General features: G+C 47.3%; 2 protein-coding genes and 1 long non-coding RNA gene across 4 annotated transcripts in view; 2 read left to right on the top strand and 1 right to left on the bottom strand.

Annotated features, from left to right (window-relative positions):
- LOC135900655 (transient receptor potential-gamma protein-like) overlaps positions 1–22,289 on the bottom strand; it is a 350,477-nt gene that overhangs the window by 322,325 nt on the left and 5,863 nt on the right. The gene's annotated exons all lie outside the window — the stretch shown is intronic.
- LOC139057711 (uncharacterized) lies at positions 7,566–13,188 on the top strand. The gene is made up of 2 exons (XM_070536457.1): positions 7,566–10,684; positions 12,750–13,188. The coding sequence occupies exons 1-2, from the start codon at positions 7,566–7,568 to the stop codon at positions 13,186–13,188; spliced, it is 3,558 nt and encodes a 1,185-aa protein (XP_070392558.1).
- The window catches only part of LOC139057411 (uncharacterized), a 111,787-nt gene continuing 110,283 nt past the window's right edge, over positions 20,786–22,289 (top strand). Inside the window, exons 1-2 of the long non-coding RNA XR_011512762.1 lie at positions 20,786–20,845; positions 22,082–22,120. This is a non-coding gene — a long non-coding RNA (uncharacterized lncRNA). The remainder of the gene's footprint in view (positions 20,846–22,081; positions 22,121–22,289) is intronic.

Consider the following 22,289-nt stretch of genomic DNA (forward strand, 5'->3'; position numbering starts at 1 on the left):
TGGGTATGTCACTGCCTCGCCTCAGTTTGGACCTCTTCAAAAAGAAAGTATGTGTCCGATGGTGGGATCCGGCCTCACTTTCCCTGAGCAAGGATCCGATGTTCTAACCGTGAGGCCACAATCACACTTTTATTTTTTATTTTCTTGAAACATGGAAAAAAACAATCGTAAGCCAGCAAAGCAATATATGGACCAGAAACCAATATTCTGGAAGGCAAATACGAACGCGAATGTTCGACAAATTCGACGAAAAGAATACGTGTAAATGCACACATGTTGTGATGTATTCGTTCTGTTTAATTACGGATGGATGCGGCAACATTGCATAGCTGCCCTGAAACAGCTGCACAGTAGCGTGCGAATACAGTCGTGCGACTGCGAGCAAATAAGAAATTAAATAAGGAATCCGCCTTTCCGCCCTACTGCTTGGCCTTTTTGAACTAACCGAATGATGGGGGCAATGCGCGGTATAGTCGTGAATTGGTAAGGCAGACAGGCGCAAGTATAAGTGATTTACGGGCCTGAAATATAGGTTTTCCGTGTCTAAATTACCTTGGTATTCGCAACCCCGGATTCAAAAAGGCAGGCGCATGTGTCTCAATGTACAGCTGGGACCATTTCAGAAAAATGAATAAAGGCTGCGCAGTTCGGCGTCAATGGCGCGATACAATCTGTCGCAAATGAGCACTGATTTCTCCTTGCATCACACTAATGGCCATAAGAGATCCCGACGCCGCACACATAGGAGAACAAAGAATGCGTAGTACGAAAAAAAAAAACATGACATCGTCTGATGAAACTGAAACCCAATTTCGCCACGCAGCCTGCCATTGTTGTGTAAGAAGTTACTACAAGCAACACGTGTGCCGCACGCTCGCTCCAGCTCTTTTTATACGTTTCCTTTGAATAGCAGGAATAGCAGGAGTTTGCGCCTGTATATATCCGCATCGTGTACATGAGGGACCTAACTAGCTGCTGCGCTCATGAATGCAGTGGGGAGACCATGTCGCAAAATTCTAGCCAGATTTCCACTCCACATCTTTCCTCTTCTATACAGCGCTATTTCGCGCGAATGCAGCCGGTCGCAAGAAATTACTGCTTCGCATGCACCTTATACGCTCGCCCAAATCGTCAACCGTCCCAGCACCCTTTCAGTGGCACCTTCCTATAGCGCACACTTGCCGCCGTCTCACACGGCTCTGACCTTTGGAACCGTGGGGCGTGAAACCAACGAGCGAAATAAAATCACCGCGACTAGAGCACACGATCTAGCCGGTCCACTACGCAACGACTGCATTCGCTCGTTTCTTTTTTTTTTTATTCCGGGGCTGGTCCCTCCTGAAGCGAAATGGCTGAGTGCGCGCACACGGTGCTTGGAAAGTGATCTTTCTTCCTTTTTTTTCTTCTTTCAGTTTCTAATCTTATGGTTGTACTTCACTATATGCCTGGAAATTAGTGCGTGTTCTTTGCATTGCATAACTGGATGGGCTATGCAAATGCGATCTGCGGAGAGGAGAGAATTAGGGGTTCGCTCTTCAAGTTGACTTTTATGTTTTTTTCCTGGTGTGCTACACGCGAGGTAATGCAAGACTTTTGTGTGACGAGTGAATATTTCAGTGCTGCTCTCTACGTTCTGCTTTTCGTGATACGAACAGGGACATCAGACGGGTCGCGAATGAAAGCCGACGAGCGAGAAGGACTCGAGCAGCACCGACATTTTGTCGTATACCACTCCCGCGACTTATTTTCGCTTGCTTTTACGAGTATTGCGTCAAGTGGCGTGAGCTAAAACAATAATAAGCATATGTCAGCCGTTTTCCTCCCTCGCAACGCTCAAAACCCCTAGTTGCTAACCAATACAGCAAATTCAAGATGTGTGTCTCCACCGCGATAGTACACTATAAACAACAGCCGATTCTTTTGCAAACGAACACCTTAGTCAATATTAACTTGAAATTAAACAGTTTTGTTTAAATTCCCCAGAGCGAACAAAATTAACTTTAGCGGCCGAAATGTGGATAGGCTGACCTGCGTCAACTGCCTCTGGCCTGCTACTCTCCGCTAGGAAAGGAGTTTCGGGAGCGACAGAGATAGGATGTGAATAGGTAGGACGGTTGCCATGACGAAGCTATACAGTGGGCTATCAGGGACAGGAAGTGGAAGGATCCGAATTTTTGTTTGACAAACTGAGGTACATCAGGCCTGCACGGCTTCACAACATGGTACATGGGAGCCGTTAAATTCCGTCCTCACCGGAATGCGGTGGGCAATCGAACCTGCGACCTCGTGCTCAGCAGCACAGCGCCATAACCACCGAGCAACCGTGGCGGATTTAGTGAACCTTGTCGCTGTAATCTTGTCGCTGATGGAAGCTGTAAATCGGCAACGTAGAAAATTAAATGAACGCGAGAATCACCAACATAGCGATGACAAAGTGTCAATGGAGTCATTTGCAAAAAACGACTTTTTTTGCAAAGGACAGTGAGCGCTCCCCCCCTCCTGTCTCGCCTGCGTTTGTCCCGTCTTTTGCGCTTCGCCGTAGTCTATTAAAAGTCGCTTTCTGACCGGGAACTGGGAGTGAGTCTGCTGGTTCCCGAATTTTATATACCGACGGGTTAAGCATTTATTCGATTCATGAATCCACGCCGGCATTATGAACGGAGCACACAGCGTGCGTAGAATGAATGACATTATATCGATGACCAAGAGTAAAGTAGGAGACCAAAGATAAATCACCGTTCATACTAAGAAATCAAATAGGGGAAATCACAGCGCCTTTGATGTGTCGTTTCTTCCTTCCACGTCTTTAACGCTATGCATTCATGTCGATATCGAATCAGCAACTCGTGCAAGCTTGAACATTACCAACCAGTGGCCTGCTACGTGACATTAGCACGTTTTTAAAGTTTGGCTAGCATTATATGAGACCTTCTCTCTCTCTCTCTCTCTCTCTCTCTCTCTCTCTCTATATATATATATATATATATATATATATATATATATATATATATATATATATATATATATATATATATATATATAAGCAACCATAAGACAAGGTGGTTAGCCAGGTATTATTTCCTGTTGTGTACACCCTCCACTGACTAAGAGAAAAGGCGTACGAAAAACACGAGGCGAAAACAAGAGAAGAGCGGAAAATATCGAACAGTCTGTGCGGGCGCTGTCATTCAGTCTGTGAATGCACCGCATAGTCGTGCCCAGTGTCAACATCCCACTGAGACAGACAAAGGCACAAAATGTATACAGTCACAATTTGTTGCACAATCCCTCATCCCTTACGTAACGCGGCCATGCCTTCATAGCGCCGCGCGCTGGTGGAGGCTAGTAAACTCGACCGAAACGCACGAAGTGCCCAGTATCGGCACGGGGCGTCTTTCAACTCGCTTTGCTGCGCGAATCAATACCTGCAAGTAATCATTGGTGCAGTAAATAAAGCGAGTTCACGCGCAGTGCCTGCCTTGTGCATTTCGGGTTTGTGTTACGTCCTTGTCATCCCTTTACGTTTCATAAAACCAGAGAGACACCATATTTGTTCAATCCATACTTGGCTGGGCTAGCCACCAAAGCTACCTAAATTTTAATTAGGCGCTATCAACGGGGGACACGCGTGCGATGTACTTCCGACGTGGCGTCCTCGCGTCCTTATCAGCTGCGCGATACCTACGCGGTTACAATGGCCGAGGATTCAACGAATGGGTATACTCATTCATCGATAAATTCATATCGCGGCGTAATATAGACGCCCATGTCGGAAATATGTACCGCGTGGTCACGGCTTCGCTTTGAATAACAACCGCGAAGTCATCTGTGATTATGTTTGACTGGTGCTAAACGCGAGCGTACTTTCAACTTTTCGCAAGGCTGGTGTTTGGTCCCTTAACGCAATCACTCGTGGAAGAATTTTCCCCAAGTATGGCTGAATCTCGAATTTAAAACATTGCCTCGAGGTAGGCTATATATGATAGGCAGTGCTTACATTTCAATAACACTAGGCATAGTTTTATATATCTGTCCTTTCAACAAGATTTGGTGCACAGTTCTCAGTGCTTTCACGTGAATGCATGAATAGAGTATTACGGGCGCCATGTGTGTCTGCGCACTTGCCTGCGTGCTTTCCATTTATAGACATTTTCAAGTTAAAGAGGGACACGCTTAAAAGACACGCATACGTCGCCTTGAAGAATACAAGTCCTCTTGTCGAAACGTTGGCTCCAGCATTCACCTTGTTCACGTTTTGCTCATCGTCTTGAATTTCCATCCCCGTCTTTACGCTTAAAAGAAGTAACCTGAGCTAAAAACTGAAAAGGACAGTTTATCCAAATTTGAGTGGTCACTTCAAGCTTCAACAGTGGAGTGGCGTGATCAGATTGAAAAAAAAAAAGCTAATTTCTTAAGGAAACGGAGAGGGCGATGCCCGTGCGATTCTCAAGATACGATCAATAGCGAAACGAGGAAGCATTTGTCGAATTCAAAGGCCTGATAAGCTTTAAAATTATGCAGATATTTTTTTTCTGCCGTTGCGAAATGTCTTTAGAAAGAAGGAAGAGCGCAGGCTTTATTCATGCAGGTCCGGAATACCCAGCTCCTGGTGGAGTGGCTATAGCCTCATCATTGGTAAAAGAAGAGTTCCCTCTTTGTGGGCCTATTCCAAGTATGCATTCCTTCTGACTGTGCTGAATTCCTCGCTTGTAATTTATTTTATCACCGTATTCATTCAGCGACACTGAATAAGACATCGCTCAATAAGACATCGGTCAGGATTATAGAGGTAATCGATAATTGTGGCTTTTTTGTGGTAGTGTTTATAACTCTTCGAAATTTTCTGGTAGCGCATTAAAATGATTCGGATAGCACGCACATGCTGAGAACACAGAAAAAAAAAAAATCAGCCAAGGCACTTAAGACTGTTTACGTGTGGGAATGTCAAAGCATTCTATAGTCGCTTTGGTGAAATGTGTGTGTGTCTTTTTTTTTGCGCATTCCTTGTCCGCGCGAGCTCTCGCCGGCGTTTTAACTGCTCCTCGGTAAGGCCAAGTGAAAACACGCCAAGCGACTCAGCGCGCTCGCTTGTCCGCGAAGAGTTCATAACTCGGAAAACCACTCAGGGGCATTGAACTAGACAATAATGAGTTTTAAGGCGAGAGCCTTAAATGGTTCGTAGCAATGGCTCATACTCGAAAAAAGTGGCGTCTAGTTCAGCGATTCAAAAGATATCATCATCAGGAATCGCCTATACTCGCGTAAGCAAGCAAAGATGCAATGGCTGAATATGAATGAAGAAATGAATCAAAGAAAGAAAAAATGGAAGCAAGAAAAATAAAAGTAACGAAAGAAGGAATGAAAGCAAGAACGAAAGAAAGAAAGAAAGTGAACGATAGAATAAAGAAACAAACAACAAATACAAAAAGAACGAAAGAAGGAAAGAAGGAAAGAACGAGAGAGAGAGAGAACGAAAGGAAGAACGAAATAATCTTTAGCTAGTGTATAAGGTGTTTGCATGTGTCGTTGAGGAGGTCAACCTACAGCGTCGTACGTTTACTTCACACGGCGACTCGCTGTGTCTTGCAGGAAGACTGACCCCTCTGATCGTGTAACTTAATGCATTACCACGAATGCAGGAGGCTTTCGCCTTCACGTGCTGCAGGAGTGTAACATGCTGCCGAACGTTTACTTTACGCGCTCATTTCGTACACTCATCACGTGGCGCCACCTCCTTCCCATTGGCTGCACCGTCACGGGCCAAACGACGCGCGCACTAGCCCACACGTTTAGTCAACAGGAACCGTGGAGCCACCGTGGCGTCAGTGAAGCGTGCTCGTCTTGCAGCCTGGAATGTCCGGGTTCGATTCCCACCCAGACCAAAATTTACGTAACATTCTTCTCAAAGGCATTGTTTACTTTCTTCACCGATACTCTCCTGAGGAACGCGACGTTACTCCGAGCATTTTTTGACGTGTTTTTACTCTTTGCGCCGACGGCCATTGTCGGTACCATCATTCTGTCACACCGCCGACTGCAACGCCGGATTTTCGCGTAAAAGGGGGCATAGAATGCTTTCGCATTAAAGATTATGTTTGCAAACGCTAGCTTTGGTGCGTAAATCCACAGCCGTTATTGTTTAAGTAATTTGTAAGGACTTGTTTAGATGAAAGTAATAACTTTTCTGTCGCTGGCAACATATGATAGTTCAGTTATCAAAGGGTGATATATAACATATGGGGATATGTAATAGGACTGATGTGAATGCCCCTGCTGTGCATTTATGCTACTTGCCTTGCATAGCATCAGCCTGTACAGTTCAACGTAGGACAAAGGTCACTTCCCCACCCGTGTCCTAAATAAAATTTTAAATATAACCGTATCTCATCACATGCTCCGTGCCAAGCGTTCTTTCCTTCATAACTTATCTTGTTATTCAAACAGAATAAACAACTGCAATTTACATTGACATACGTTTATTCTCCTTATGCACAGTACATTTTGATGTAAATAAATATATTAAATATTTTACTTTAAGTACTTAACGTTCTAGCACCTTATGTCTTTCAGTAACATTTAATTTGCAGCTCCTTAAAGCAAAAACGCATACAGAAGTTGATGTTCTTTGCTTGCTATGTTACTATATGAACGACGAAAATATGGAATTCTTTTGTGCATCTTCATACTTATGTAAGCAGACCAATTTCTTGGTCTTTCTTCTTTCTTCTGTTTTTTTTTCGTGCTGCTAAAATAATTTGGTGCACTCTAACAATTTTGTTGGGTTTCAGAAACGGTCTAAAGTCTGCATTTACTGCTTAACGAAGTGTGCAATAATCTTCACACTTCAAATTATGGAGCCATCCAGAGCTGTGTGTCGCTAGCCAGTGGTCAAACCTGCCCGCGGTTGGGGGTGGCGGAAGGGGGTAGAGAGCACAACAGCCTTTGACACATTCCCTGCGTTCACAGTTTCGATGGCGCCAACACACACTGAGTAGCGAAGGACTGCGCATGGTGGGCGACACCTGTTGAAAGTCGCAAACGAGCAGCTAACATTGTTGCACCTGTGGTTGGGAGACCGACGACACAAGAGAAAGAGGGAGCCGGCGAACGGACGAGAGGCGCCCCACTGCAGCACGTGCCAGCCGGCGCAGCTACCAACAACCTGATCCGTTCCACCGCCTTTTCGGCGAACCGCCCACTCAGTGCGAGGCGCGGGCGCCCCCGACTAAAGCCCCTGCAGGTGCTTTACCCCCGACAAGGACGAAGGCCTCGGCGCGGCCAAAAGAGAACGTGAACTTTGTGTTTCTTCTCCCTTTCCCTTCTCCTTTCTTCAATATCTTTTGTAAATAAACCAGTCTCGAAACGGATCCCAACGAGTGAAGTTCCTTCCTTCGAGGCTCCTGCGTGCACGGCCGACGCCGTCCACCTTAGTTAACACGCAGCAAAAGTTAGCAGAGTCGTCCAAGAGCGACAGCAATTAGAGTCAGCCCAAAGGCGCGAGCATTCATTTACATTTTTTGGTGCCGAAACCCGGGAATACTTCGCCTGCTGACATCGAAAGCGCTATGGAACGACTACAGAAGAAGCAAGCTGCCCTGCGACAAGCAATAGAAAAAATCATCGCAGCGGCCAGCGACCTACTGCAATCGCCAACCGTCAAAGTCGGTGAGCTGGAGGAACGCCTCGACCATCTCCTTGAACAAGCAGATGAATTGAAATCTGTTAACGAGAGCATCGAAAAGAAGATCGATATTCAAGAATTAGATGCAGAATTAGAAGCTTGCGCTGCATACACGGAGAAGATCTGCTGCATAAAAACAAAGATCAAGAGAGCTCTCAGGAGTCAGACAGCCAACGAGAGCCGGTCAACAACTCCGTCAGTGACAGGTGACGCATCAGAGCAGGAAGTATACCACATTGGTTCCGTCCCACCTGCGACATCCCAGCCACGATCAGCAACCACCAAGTTACCCAAGTTGGAAATCGCAAAATTCAGCGGGGACTTGCGCTCGTGGCAGAAATTTTGGAACCAATTTGAATCGACTATACACAAGAACAGCACCCTGCCTGCAATAGCCAAGTTCCAGTACCTAACAAGTTACTTAACTGGAAAAGCCGCCGCTGCCATAGAGGGGTTGCCGATCAGCGATAGAAATTATGACATCGCAGTGAAGACCCTCATTGAAAGATTTGGGAAGGAGGACGTAATAATTGAGGATCACATGTCGCGCTTGCTTGACGTCCGCCCAGTGCACGATCTGCGGGACATCGAAAGGCTGAGGACCCTCTACGACGAAATCCGCTCCGGAGTCCGAAGTCTAGAGGCGCTGGGAGTGTCGTCGAGCACCTACGGCGCGCTGCTTCTCACCGTCCTTCGCAAAAGCATCCCAAGTGAGCTTTGCTTGGCGTACTTCCGACGGAAGGCCGCCTCACCTGAAACGCCCCAAGACGAGCTTCTCGGTTTCCTCGATTTCATAAGAGAGGAGGTCGAGAGCAGAGAGAGAGCCCAGAGTGCACTACGCCATGGGCACCAGGACGCCGCTATCAGACAGAAAGCACCTATCAAAGGGGACGCTCGTCCTCAAAACCCATCGGCGTCTGTCCTCAGCGTAACCGACGGCGAAGTGCAATGCGCATTCTGTGGTGCAGAGGGACATCAGCCAGCGAACTGTGTCGCCCCCGTGCCCATGGCCAAGAAAAAGGAGGTGATGTCAAGAGAGAGGCGCTGTTACAAGTGTGCGAAAAAGAAGCACCGTGCCGCTGAGTGTAGAACTGCAAGGTGGCTGAAGTGTGCCAAATGCTCTGGACGACACGCAACTGGCGTCTGCGAGCTCAATCAAAGACCGACACGCCCTCCTTCAATCGGAGATGCTGCACCAGCAGAGACAGCAGTACAATCATCGCTTCAGGTGGGACCAGTACTGGGAAAGACCCGCGTGCTTCTACAGACTGCACGAGCGTATGCGGAAGGCCAGCACAAGAGTGCTCTGGTGAGAATGCTGCTTGATGGTGGCAGCCAGAGAACATTTGTACGACAGGAGGTTTCCCGGCGCCTCAATCTTCGCGTCATAGGAGGGGAGAAGCTAGCTATCTACGCCTTCGGAAGCGAGAGACCGTCTGAAGAAAGAAGGTGTAATCGTGTAGAATGCTGGCTGCGAAACTGGCGCAACAACACCAGAGTCCGGATCGAAGCATTAGAGGTGCCCGAGATCTGCGGAGACCTCCTCCCACCACCTGACGACTCCACGGCTAGCATCGCTCGTGAACAAGATCTCCAGCTTGCTGACACCTTGCCTGACGGCTACCATCCTGGTGTTGGAGTTGAGCTGCTTATCGGGGCCGATCACTACTGGGATATAGCAACAGGAAATGTCAAGCGCCTCGGTGAGAAGCTCGCGGCCATGGAGACTGTGCTTGGATGGACATTGCATGGCACAGAGTCTACATCGTCCGTCGCAACCTTTCTAACAAGCACCGGAGTGATGCGGGTAGGTGTGACCACAGCACCCGACGAAATTTCTCGCCAACTGAAGTCATTCTGGGATCTGGAGCACCTTGGGATCGTCGACGATGCACAGCTGACCACCAAAGACGACAGCGTTCTTCGGGCCTTTGAAGAAACCATCACCCAGAAGAACGGTAGATACCAAGTAGCTCTCCCATGGAAAGAAAACGCATCAGACTTAACAGACAACAAGAGCATAGCATCGCACAGACTTCACTCCTTAACGGCGAAGCTGCTGCGACATGAAGAAACCATTCTAGACTACGATCAGGCAATCAGGAACTACCTGCAAGCTGGACACGCCGAGGAAGCGAACGAACTGGGTGAGTCCCCGCTGGGGCCCATTTACTACATGCCACACCGAGGTGTTGTCCGGCCTGGTAGCGAAACTACCAAGTTGAGAGTCGTATTCGATGCCTCCTCCAAAGCGGCGGGAAAGCTGTCACTGAACGACGTCCTCTTCGCAGGACCTAACCTAAATCCAAACCTAGCGGACATCCTGATTCGATTCCGAGTCCATAATGTGGCCATAATGTCCGATATAGAAAAGGCTTTCCTTCAAATCGAGCTTGCAGAGAGTGAACGCGACGCTGTCCGCTTTTTGTGGTATCAAAGTACACCAAGGCAGGGCGACGTACTCCCTCCAATCAAAGAGTACCGCATGACAAGGGTGCCATTCGGCGTTACATGTAGCCCGTTCCTCCTCGCAGCTACCTTAAGCCATCATCTCAAAACGGTACAGGAGAAATTTCCTCGCACCGCTAAGATCCTGAGTGACAACCTGTATGTAGACGACTTGGTTACTGGTGCCGACAGTGTAGAAGAGGCAGAGCGCATAATCAGGGAATCGCAGTCTATACTCAAGGCTGCAGGTATGAACCTCAGAAAATGGCGATCAAACTACCCAGAACTGATTGCATCGTTTGCCGAGACTGAAAGCGCCCAAAAAACTCTACCGGAGCTGGGCCCCACAAAGATTCTCGGTGTAGAGTGGAGGCCTGACACAGACGAATTCGTTTTTGAGATGACCGCCCTGATAGGATTTTTGGCAAGTCGGCAGGACACGAAGCGATTCGTATTACAGGCCTCGGCGCGCATTTTTGACCCATTTGGCTTTCTCTCGCCCATTACCATCACGGCGAAGGTCATGTTCCAGAGCCTCTGGGAGCGGGGTACAGCGTGGGACGAAAGGCTTCCTTCAGATTTACAGGAGACATGGGATAAATGGTGCCAACAGCTTCCTCAACTTCGGCAGATATCAGTCCCAAGAATATTGGCTCGTAACCTAAGACATGCCCGAACGAAATCTGAGTTGAACGTATTTTGTGACGCTAGCCCGAAAGCATACGGTGCAGTGGCCTACATCAAGGCGCAAAATGAAGAGGGTGAAATAACCATAGCACTATTAATGGCAAGGGCCAGAGTCGCCCCACTGAAGCGACTGTCACTGCCGCGGCTAGAGCTGATGGGAGCGCTGATTGGTGCACGGCTCGCAGGCTACCTTACAAAACAACTGAACGTAGACGGCATTTCCGTGCACTGTTGGACAGACTCAACTGTCGCACTCGGTTGGATCAGGAGTTCTGCGCAAAGGTGGAAACCCTTCGTTTGCAATCGAGTGCAGGAAATTCAAACGCTAACAGACCCAACTGTATGGCAACATTGTCCTGGCAAAGAGAACCCGGCGGACTTGCTTACCCGTGGCATATTGCCTGCGGAGCTGGTCGGACGCAAGGACTGGTGGACAGGCCCGGAGTGGCTTAAAAGGGAAGAGCGAGTCATTGCGGTACCAGATATCCGGGAGGGCGAGCTTTGCATTGCAGAAGAGCGAGCGGTCCATATTCTTCACACCATCACAGAGAGCACACCGGAACCACTAATGAACCTGGAAGACCATAGCTCACTAACGAGAGTGCTCCGCGTAACAGCGTGGGTGAGGCGTTTCATTCAAAACTGCCGAGGCCGGTCGAAACTTACGGGCGAGGTGACGGCTGAAGAGGTAGCCGACGCGGAAAAGCTTTGGCAAAGAACCTGTCAATTAGATGCGTTCGGCAACGATGTTTGCGCGCTGCGTGCCGCCAGACCGCTCGACCGGGCATCGTCGGTAATAGCGTTTAACCCATTCTTGGACGCCGACGGTATAATGAGAGTTGGCGGGCGGCTTCAGTACAGCACAGAAGAAGAAAGCGCTAGGCATCCCGTAATATTATCACCGTCTCATCCGTTCACACGCTTGCTCATTTCTTGGGAGCATAGACGCCTACTGCACGCCGGAGTACGGGACACGTTATCCCAACTTCGAGAACGCTACTGGATTATTCGAGGCAGACAGACCATCAAATCGGTCATTCGACGCTGTCTTCCGTGCCAGAGGCAGAGTTGCCGAGCTGCACAAGAGCCCACTGCACCGCTTCCCCCCTACAGAGTGTCCCAGGCTGAGCCATTTGAGACGACGGGTATCGACTTTGCGGGGCCCATGTTCTACAATGATAGCGGGTCCGAACACAAAGCTTATGTTGCTTTGTTTACTTGTGCGACAACGCGAGCCGTTCACCTGGAGCTTGTTAGAGACCTCTCGGCGAAGTCATTTTTGATGGCGTTTAAGAGATTTGTGTCAAGGAGGGGAATCTGCAAGACGGTTCTGTCCGACAACGCATTGACATTTAAACGGGCATCTAAAGATCTGAACCAGATGTTCCACGCCATAAAGGGAAGCGAGGTCCAGTCCTTTTTTAGTGCACAAAATATCAGTTGGAAATTTATTGTTGAGAGAGCGGCGTGGTGGGGTGGCTTTTGGGAGAGAATGGTGAGAACCGTGAAGGCCACCCTTCGCAGAGTGCTCGGAAGGAGCTGCCTTGACCATGACAGCCTCTCCACGGTTCTAACCCAAGTCGAGGCGACCGTAAATTCTCGTCCGTTGACTTTTGTCTCTTCGGACGCGGGGGAGCTTATGCCCTTGACTCCAGCACATTTCCTAGTCGGTCGCAGGCTAACGAGCTTGCCTCCCTTCCGAGAGACCACCGAAGTCAAATCGTCAGCACAGACACTAACACGCCTATGGAAGAGACGCGCCGGGCTTGTTGACTCATTCTGGAAACGGTGGAGACGCGAATACCTACTGCAGCTTCGCTCAGCGCATGTTACAAAGCCAGGCAGAGGAAGAGGCATCGGTGAGGGAGACATAGTTCTCCTCGGGGATGATCGGGCTCCACGCCAGATGTGGAAAATGTGTCGTGTTTTGCAGACTTTTCCAGGAAGAGATGGCCGAATACGTGCTTGCAAGATCCTTCTCCCGAACCAAAGCGAACTGCGACGACCCGTACAAGCCTTGTACCCACTCGAGCTCGGTGAGGCGCCAGCCTGTGCTAACAATGGTGGCCGGGAATGAGCTGGCGCTCATTGCGGGGGAGGATGTTGAAAGTCGCAAACGAGCAGCTAACATTGTTGCACCTGTGGTTGGGAGACCGACGACACAAGAGAAAGAGGGAGCCGGCGAACGGACGAGAGGCGCCCCACTGCAGCACGTGCCAGCCGGCGCAGCTACCAACAACCTGATCCGTTCCACCGCCTTTTCGGCGAACCGCCCACTCAGTGCGAGGCGTGGGCGCCCCCGACTAAAGCCCCTGCAGGTGCTTTACCCCCGACAAGGACGAAGGCCTCGGCGCGGCCAAAAGAGAACGTGAACTTTGTGTTTCTTCTCCCTTTCCCTTCTCCTTTCTTCAATATCTTTTGTAAATAAACCAGTCTCGAAACGGATCCCAACGAGTGAAGTTCCTTCCTTCGAGGCTCCTGCGTGCACGGCCGACGCCGTCCACCTTAGTTAACACGCAGCAAAAGTTAGCAGAGTCGTCCAAGAGCGACAGCAATTAGAGTCAGCCCAAAGGCGCGAGCATTCATTTACAACACCTCAGTACCCGCAATACGATGAAGCAAATGTACGAAGGAGTCGAGTAACTCACATCGCTAAAATGTGCGTGCTACATGTAAAGAAACCGTGATTGTGGGAGCACCGTTATCAGCCGTGTCGCCGTGTTGCAAAGACGCACGAAGAAGAGACACCGAGAAAACGGGCAGCACTTATCGCTGGTGTTCTTCCACCCTGGCTTCTTGAAGCATCGGGGCAAAATGCGAAAATGCTTCTGCACGGTTTAACGCGCACGTTAAGAAAACCATGCGGTCAAAATCGATCTGGAATCCCCCCACTATACGGCGTGCCTAACAATCGTATTGTGGTTTTGGCAAGTAAAACCACAAAATTAATTATTAATTCAATTTCTAAATAAAGCTCCACAAACATGAACACGTGGCTTTCTCTCACAATCACGGTTCACTTGGCGCGTAGAATGGTGCACCTTGGCACAACTCTGCTGCATTTAAGAGCGTATACGTATGGACTCTGTGAGGAAAATAACGCTGCGCATTTCCATGTCAGCGCAGGCTCCTTGCATGAATACCAGCTACACAGTTAAATGTGAACATCAGCAACGAGTTTCTCGAGGTCTACTAAACTGTTCAAGCAAAGTATTACAGCTTTATTCAATTTGCCCATTAACATGAAACACTGTGACAAAGCTAACTGTCGTGGAACTTCTGCACAGAACGCCGCTTTATGTTATCAGTCACTAGGAAGCCCCATAGGTCTAGGCATAGCGAGGAATTTCGCTTACATTTATTAAATAGAAAACGAAAAAACATAGTTCATCAAAGGGAGTGTCATTAAGCATACCCACATATGCACAGAAAAACGAGAAGTTGCATAACATTTATCTACGTAGGTGGTTACACTCCTCCCCACCAACGTTACGCGGTGCACATCAACCAACAGCGACAAGAACCAGAAGCAGCCATCCTCCATTGTTCGCCGCTAATCCGCCATTGTGTGACAGTGGCTGAATGGAAGAATTTACGCAAGGATTAGCGGTGGACAAAGGTAAGCACTCCCCTTTGTTCTGAGTCATGCAGCCCGTTCCCTGTCCTGACTGGTTGGCACAACTTATATTTTGGGCTACAGTGCTGTGTGTTCATGCCCTGAAATATATCTTTATAAGTACGGTAGAAGCCATAAGGAGTGAATGGTAGTCCATTCTGCTGGTAAGAATTAAGCAGTTTTTCATCAACGTCCATGTGGTGCTTTTTTTTTTCGCTTTTGCGAGTCGTATATCACCGTGACCCGTATTGCAATTAGCTGAACGCTGAAGCCGGTGCTACGGCCACGGAAAATTTCCCCTTTCAAAGAAATTTCGGATGCCGTCGAGAGCGGAGTTATCAGTGTCCTGTCGCGCTTCTTTTGTTGTCCTAAGCTTTACTTCGTGACAGCGTCAGCCCAGTGGACAACAATTTTGGCGTGTCAAAAATCCGGAAAAATAATATATTTAGCTAACTCTATTGCAATAGACATCTCTTTTTTTCTGTTTATTTTTCTGCTGAATGGGTCTGCAAAAGAAGAGGCCATATATAGGCAATGAGAAGTTGGGTCGTGTGCAGCGTTACCTCTACGGGCTTTAATAGAACCTTAAGGAATGTCGTTTGTTCGAACGGAGCGTGAAGAGCCCCATTGGCCATGTAGGTGTTGTTGTGCTTGCTGCCATGTGCTTTGAGCCATTATATTGAAATTGCATGAGAAGGCGGGGCCGGATAGGAGCGCCGAAAACGCGTGTGTAGGTGCAATATTCACACGCCTGCGCTTTGAAATTTTGAATATTTTGAAATCATTTGCGCCTTCTTACTCTGTTCTTATAGGTATATTTTCGTGCTCACTATAATGGACGTACAACGCATGCAGGTTTCCCAGGCTTTCGATGGCCATTTCTCTACGTTCAACATTGCACAACGCGTGGCCGTGGAAGATAAATTGAGCGCTGCTTTGGTCGGGGTGTTATGTCACTAGGAAAAACTTGACCAACAGTATCATAAAGGAGTGCTCCGTTTTGCCTTAGAAGCAGATCGGGAATTCTTTCCTCCAGTTCTCGTTTAGCACGGATTCTCGCAACAAGCCTCTCCCGGAAACAGTTGCGGCAGAGCTGTGTGGGAGTGATAGTACTCGCTTTTTTCTTTATTGTACAGCGATGGTTATGTGATCGGAAAAATGAGCTCGCATTTGTCGTTAAACAAAGGACGCCGACAATCGTTCAAATCGAAAGATAGCACGAGGAATTTCTTGTAAAAGCGATAGCGAAATTTTATACCTTATATGCTCCTTTGCCCTTTGCTCTGGCGGGTATGATCATGATTCTTTTGAGCTAGAGCTTGCTTCACGAAGGAGTGCAGCAGTAAGTTTCATGCTCACGTAACATTTGAAACTATTCTATATTGAACGCGTCCAGCGAACATTCCGAGAATTTCTCATAGGGGAGTGCAGCGAGCGACTTGAGTGTTACGCAGTACTTCCGCCTTATTACTCCGTTCGTCTGTGTCGCCTCTTGCACATCGTTATTTTTTGCTCTGACGCCAGCGCTCGCGTTGTTTTCTAAGCACAATCGCAATCACAGACTGGGTGACATTTGCGTTGCTTTCTCAGAGTTTCACTGGCTGCGTAGATGAAGCAACACAAGTTACAAGTTTGCCACAGGCGTTGCAACACGCGTGACATTTCCGATCGAGCAGCTGCGCCGTGAATTGAAAATTTCCATTAAATTTTGGCTCTTCGTTCCCGCTTTGGTATTGGCTACAAAGGTTCTTTACTGTCCTACCTTGCGTTGTTAGCCAATCGATACCAGTACGAGCTATAACAAACATTTTCTCGGAGCTTGGGAACTGATTTTACGTAGGTGAGTCCTGAAACAGTTTTGGTGACTCTTTACCACGCATGAATTCCTAGAAATCTGATCTCTGCTCTGTTGCGTCGAGATTTACACACACGCTGTGTTAGTAAATGCAAATGGTAAAATTGGAAAGAGAGAAAGAAAGAAAAAAGGAAGGAAGGAAGGAAGGAAGGAAGGAAGGAAGGAAGGAAGGAAGGAAGGAAGGAAGGAAGGAAGGAAGGAAGGAAGGAAGGAAGGAAGGAAGGAAGGAAGGGAGTGGTAGGGAGGCCAACTCCACGAACGACCGATTTGCTACCTCTTACACTGAGGGTAAGGGAAGTGAGGAATAGAAAGAGGAAAATAGAGAGAGAGAGAGAGAGAGAGAGAGAGAGAGAGAGAGAGAGAGAGAGAGAGAGAGAGAGTTCTTTCTTGCAGAATGGGCGCGTCCACGAAAAACGACCTAGGAAATGCGAATAGGGGCTATGCAGGAATGGTTGAGCACTTAACACGCTGCATTCGCTGCCATTGGCCAGTCAGTGAACCGTCAGTCGCAATACGTAGCGCAGAAATCTTTGCGTCTGCCGAAAGTTAGCAGCAGGTGCAGCTTGCCGTGCATAGTTACATCTGGTAGGCTGCAGTGCACTAAGAGTACATGTGACCTACTTGATGATGATGAGCACCCATATAGATGAGCACCCATATAGATGAGAGCTTGAATTCACCGTCATAGTACCGAGAACAAAGAATTTAAAAACACACACACACACAACAAACACAATTACAGCTGCACCGTGTGCTTCAGCCGTTCTTTCGGAAATCCTTAATGCCAACCCCCCGCCGTGCGGCGTTCTAAACAGAGCACTCGAGCTTGCTTAGCGTTGACTGAAATACTCAGGCCTGGGGCCGGCGTGGCCTACGCAAATATTTTAACGCCAGACAAGCGCCTTAATTTGAGGCCGCCGCACCCACGGCCTGTTGACAGAGAAGACGGCGCGCAGGAATTCGAACCCTTTCCGGGCCCGGAGCTCGAAGACTCGTTCATTCGAACCTCCGGGCACGTAGCACTGTTTCCTTTGCGACGCAGGCGCGAGAGCGTGTGTGCGAGCGCACGGGGCAGTATGGCCAAAGCGTTGCACCGAGGCAAACCGGGAGGGTTGGTTGCCTCGGTGCTTAAGCGTCTGGCCCGGGCTGTCCGCTTGCGTGCTTGCGCACAAGCCACCTCAGGGCGAGCGAGTGCCCTGATTGCTACGTAGTTGTGCTCAAACTCGCACGGCTCTCGATATACGGCGCAGCGCGCCGTGTCGGCGCCAAACAAAACACTGCTAAGTGCTTTTACGTTATTTTTTTCTCGTCTGTGCGTCTGTGTATCTGGTAATTTTGAAGAGAGAGAGAGAGAGAGAGCTGCGAGGGGCACGTGAGTGACGGCAGGATATTTGCATAATAAGCGCTTCGCGGCCGTGCGAGCTGTGGAGCCGTTTAGTGAGTCGCGAAGCGGCGGGAGCGTTTCCGCGCAGCGCGAACTTGGTTGAAACTGTCTTGCGCGTCAGCGATGCAAGTGCTCGTTTGACGTCTACCCATGGCGGAATCGAGAGAGAAGCACCGGGAGGCTCTGTCTGATTACGTAGCGGAAAAACTTTGCGACCTCCTCGATAGTAAGAAGAAGTAAACAAATCAGTAAGTAAACGAACGAACAAGACTGCTGCTGGAAAATAAAGAAATTGCGCGATGTCAAACGAGATATATCGATGCTTTTTCTTCTTCTTTTTATCTTGTGCGAGCTTTTCTAACTATTTTACAACAGCACTTCCAAGGAGTACGAGGCTCGTGGAATCACAATAACTGAACGAAATGTCCTCACGCTGCAAGGCGATGTCTTTCAGAATAGTTTGCAGACGATAGTCGACTTGAGGTGCACTTGCAACGAGAGTCTACTAAAACCAGTCAGAGTCTACTTAAACCCAATTTTTAATTGATCCGAAATTTCGATCACTTGGAATCGCTCCGCGGTTCAGTAGGAAGGGAATTTTCGCTTAACAGCGCGAATGACAGCCATCTGCATTTAAATTTGGCCTCCGATATTTGCTCGCCTCTGACGTTCATTTGTTTCAACTACTCGCATTACTCGGAACAAAATAAATAAGTTATCCTGTCAAATAAGAAGAAATGTTAGAGTGTAAACGCTCAGAAAGTGCAATATTTTGAAAAGAAAAAAAATTCAGGAAGAACCACAAGCACGCAAAAATAGTGTTATCGTTTGCTTTCCTTTCAGTTGTCAAAGTAGTAATTAGCGGACATGGAGCCACAAAACCGGGAACGCCAAGCGGAAAACCGAGTTAAGAACTACGCGTCTTTTTTTTCTCTTTTTTTTCTAATAACGTGATACTGATAGGAAAGGTTGAGGCTTTTAGATGGCACCGGCTGCAAGTGTCGTCGCATGGCGAAAGATGAAGGCACAGAAAGCACCGAGAAACCCTAAACACAGGTAAAAAAGGAAAAAAAAAAGGCGATGACATACAAAGCTCTGCACATAAATTTATGAACCCATGGAAGCTAGTCCAGAAACCAGCAGAAAACGCGAATAAGCATGCCTAAACATGCACACTTTTATAGATAAGTCAATGTATTCAGAAGAAACGCATCTCGCAAGAAAAAGAAAAGGAAAAAAATGAAGAGTAAAATGAAAACAGCAACATGAAATTTGATTTTCCGTGAATGCAACCGCGCCTTCAGGATCTGCGACGCATCGCCACATTTTCAGCTTCGGGTCGGATGTGGGTTTCATCAATGCTCTTTCATCGGAGCCTGCGCCCTCCATACATGAGCGAACGCATTGAGAGGTAACTGCGCGTGTTGCCAAAGTGTCTTTGGCGCGACGCGTCGAATGGTGATGCCTACTTCATACAGGGAAGTCTTTTTTTTGTCGCCATCAAAGTTTTATGGGAGCCTCTTCGCGAGCAGATGGGAAGCCAGACTAATGAGCTAGGTGCTGTGGTTGAACCTCTACCCGCGCCTTTTAAGCATGGATAAAAGATCGTGCCATTCATAGCAAGGTTCAAGCCAGCTTTGCGGTTGCTCGTGTGATATTCTTCAAGCCGGAAGCTTAGGAGGGCCTGTGCTACACCTGAATAAAGCAAACGGGTAGGAAACCATAATATAACATTCTATAACGTTAAAAACGAGGAAGGCAAAGTATTCCGTTTTATATTACAAAAGACGACGAGCTTTCATTCCGGAAAAAGAAAAGCGCTTTTTGAAGAGCGATGATAGAATAATACAAAAAAAAATCAGAAAAATAAGCGTAACGGTAAATCACGTCGTTCAAAGTTATAGAGCGTAAATTTTAAAAGTACCGTAAAGCATGACACCGAAATACACTAAATGCATCCTACAATGAATCGAAAGCAAAAATTAGGAAAGGAAAAAGCTTAATTTGTAATGGCAACACCTCAGTAAAACATTTCGTGCTGTTGTATGCTGCACTAAGGATGTTAAAGTTTCACCCAGATTTTGCCTCCTGAACCACCCACGTCAAACAAAAAGAAAAAAAGAAAAGAAAGGAATAAAAAAAAGGAACGCAAACGAAGTCATAACACCACGCGTTAATGTTATAAATTAGAAGGAAATCACCCATTCAGAATGTGACTCAATCAATTGCGACCAGTTCATCACGCCAAACTGTAGATGGGAGGCCAGGCCAATAATTCTTGCGATTTGGGCTGCCCGTACGTGCTCACAAAGGCATTAAAAGCCACAAGAGGATACTAATAAACATCATGCTTAGTTACATGCAGTTGCTCTAATTCCGGGGAGGCTCTGGTCCCTTCATATTATATATGGTGAACGGAAAAGAGAGTTCTAGAATTAGACAAAAATAAAATAGTTCAGCACTAAAGATGGTGCTATCTCTGTAAAATGCTGTAAAATAGGGCATTCAAGGAAGAACAGTTTTTTTTCTTTTTCTTTCTATAACACCATTGTGTCGCGACATACATCTTTGCTCGTGATTGTGGAAAAGAAGCTTGAATGTTCTAGAGCGGAAAAAACGAAGACGACGGGGTGGCGGTTTATGTCCACGACCATACACACGCAAAATTCGGTGCTACTTACTTTTTAAAATAGTTTTTTGGTTTTACGCGCCAAAAGCACGATGCGATTACGAGGCACGCCGTAGTGGGGGACTACGGATTAACATCGACCGCCTGAGAGCATTTAACGTGGACCTAAACCTAAGTACACGAGCGTTTTTCAAATTTCGACCCCCTCTAAATGCGGCCGCCGCGGCCAGAAAGGACCCGTGACTTACACTTCAGCAGCGCAGCGCCTTAACAATTAGGCTAAACGAGACGGCTAGGAGCTAAGTTGTGCTTGCAGCTTGGAAGTTATTTTTTAAGACAATCCAGCGCTTTCCATGTCATTTGTGTCTATTATTATTTTTAATGCCCGTTTTTAATGTTTCTAACACTTGTACGTCTCTTTTATAATGGTTGCTCGCAATTAAAGCAAGGATTCTCAGCAGGCTGCTTGTTGGCAAACTGAGTGGAACGTCGCGACAGCGGGAAGGAAAGCGTTTGTGAAGACGATGCTCTTGACGATCGGAAAGGTGCTCGCTTTGTTGTCGAACCGCTATCTCGGCTGTCGCTGCACCCCGCATACAGGGTGTCCCACGTAACTTAATAATAATAATATTTGGGGTTTTACGTGCCAAAACCACTTTCTGATTATGAGGCACGCCGTAGTGGAGGACTCCGGAAATTTTGACCACCTGGGGTTCTTTAACGTGCACCTAAATCTAAGCACACGGGTGTTTTCGCATTTCGCCTCCATCGAAATGCGGCCGCCGTGGCCGGGATTCGATCCCGCGACCTCGTGCTCAGCAGCCCAACACCATAGCCACTGAGCAACCACGGCGGGTCCCCCCGTAACTTGAGCCAAACATTAAAGATATGCAAGTGCCGCGTAGCTGGACCGAACAAGGTAATGTTGCTTGCCGTTGCTTATAGATACTCGGATAACTTCTTCCATTCCGCATAATTAGATTATTATTCGTAATTAATTATTCAAATTCTCAAATAATATAATTAGACGAAAAAGTGTCAATGAGATAATTGTAGAGCAAGTGAAAAACTCCCGATACAGTTTTCTGTTGCTGGATACGTGCTACATAAAATTGTGTTTCCGAGCGTGAAAGAAGCCCACGAATACATGCCAAGTGCCTCGACCGGCCAGTCGCGCGGCAGTTTTTCGTGTATTTGCGGGCTTCTTTCACGCTCGGAAAAAAACTATTTTATGTAGCACGTATCGACCAACAGGTAGTATCGGCAGTTTTTAATGTTGCTATGCAAGTTTCTCATTCACCTTTTTTATGTAACTATAATATTTGAGAAGCTGAATAATTAATTAAGGTTAATTAGCTAATTAGGCGGAATGAAAAAAAAAACAATCTGAGGATCTCCAAGCGACGGCACACAGCATTACCTCGGTTCTGTCCACCTACGTGGCATTCGCATTTGTTTAATGTTTGGCTCGAGTCATGCGGGACACCCTGTACACTGTTTTAAATATATTTTCCCTTATTTTTCCCTACCCTTTATCCTCGTTACGTATGTGTTTGTTTACGGTCGCAATTAGGCAGCAAGCAACTAATGAAATAAGCCAATGTGATCATATAAACTTTTAAACTCATAAATACGATATGCGATGTGCGCCTACCATGAAGTACGCGGATCCTGGGAAAGTGCCATTAGTTTGAAAATCACGTCGTTGTCTCGGGAAGAAAAAAAAATGAAAAAGAAAAACAAGAGTAGTTGCTATCAAAATATTCACTTCCTTCGTGCAGGTGCTGCCACGACACACTCTTCGTTTCAGCATCGCGCAGGTAAATTAATTACTTGACTCCGTCCACGTAGACTTATTGTATTCTATTACCGCGTAACTATGTTTTGAGAAGAAGAACGCCGAAGGAAAAGGAAGAATAGTATGAAGACGTCGACAATAATTAGTTGACCGAGCGCGCTAAGTAAAGTTGAAGAAAGAAAGTGTTGTAG

The sequence above is a fragment of the Dermacentor albipictus genome, chromosome 3, assembly GCF_038994185.2.
Source record: "Dermacentor albipictus isolate Rhodes 1998 colony chromosome 3, USDA_Dalb.pri_finalv2, whole genome shotgun sequence".
Taxonomy (NCBI): Eukaryota; Metazoa; Arthropoda; class Arachnida; order Ixodida; family Ixodidae; genus Dermacentor; species Dermacentor albipictus.

Bases quoted from the DNA above. Each gene is read 5' to 3' on its own strand.
- LOC139057711 (XM_070536457.1), top strand. From the start codon at position 7,566: ATGGAACGACTACAGAAGAAGCAAGCTGCCCTGCGACAAGCAATAGAA. The intron at 10,685-12,749 runs GTGGGACGAAAG...CGTGTTTTGCAG, and splicing joins CTCTGGGAGCGGGGTACAGC to ACTTTTCCAGGAAGAGATGG.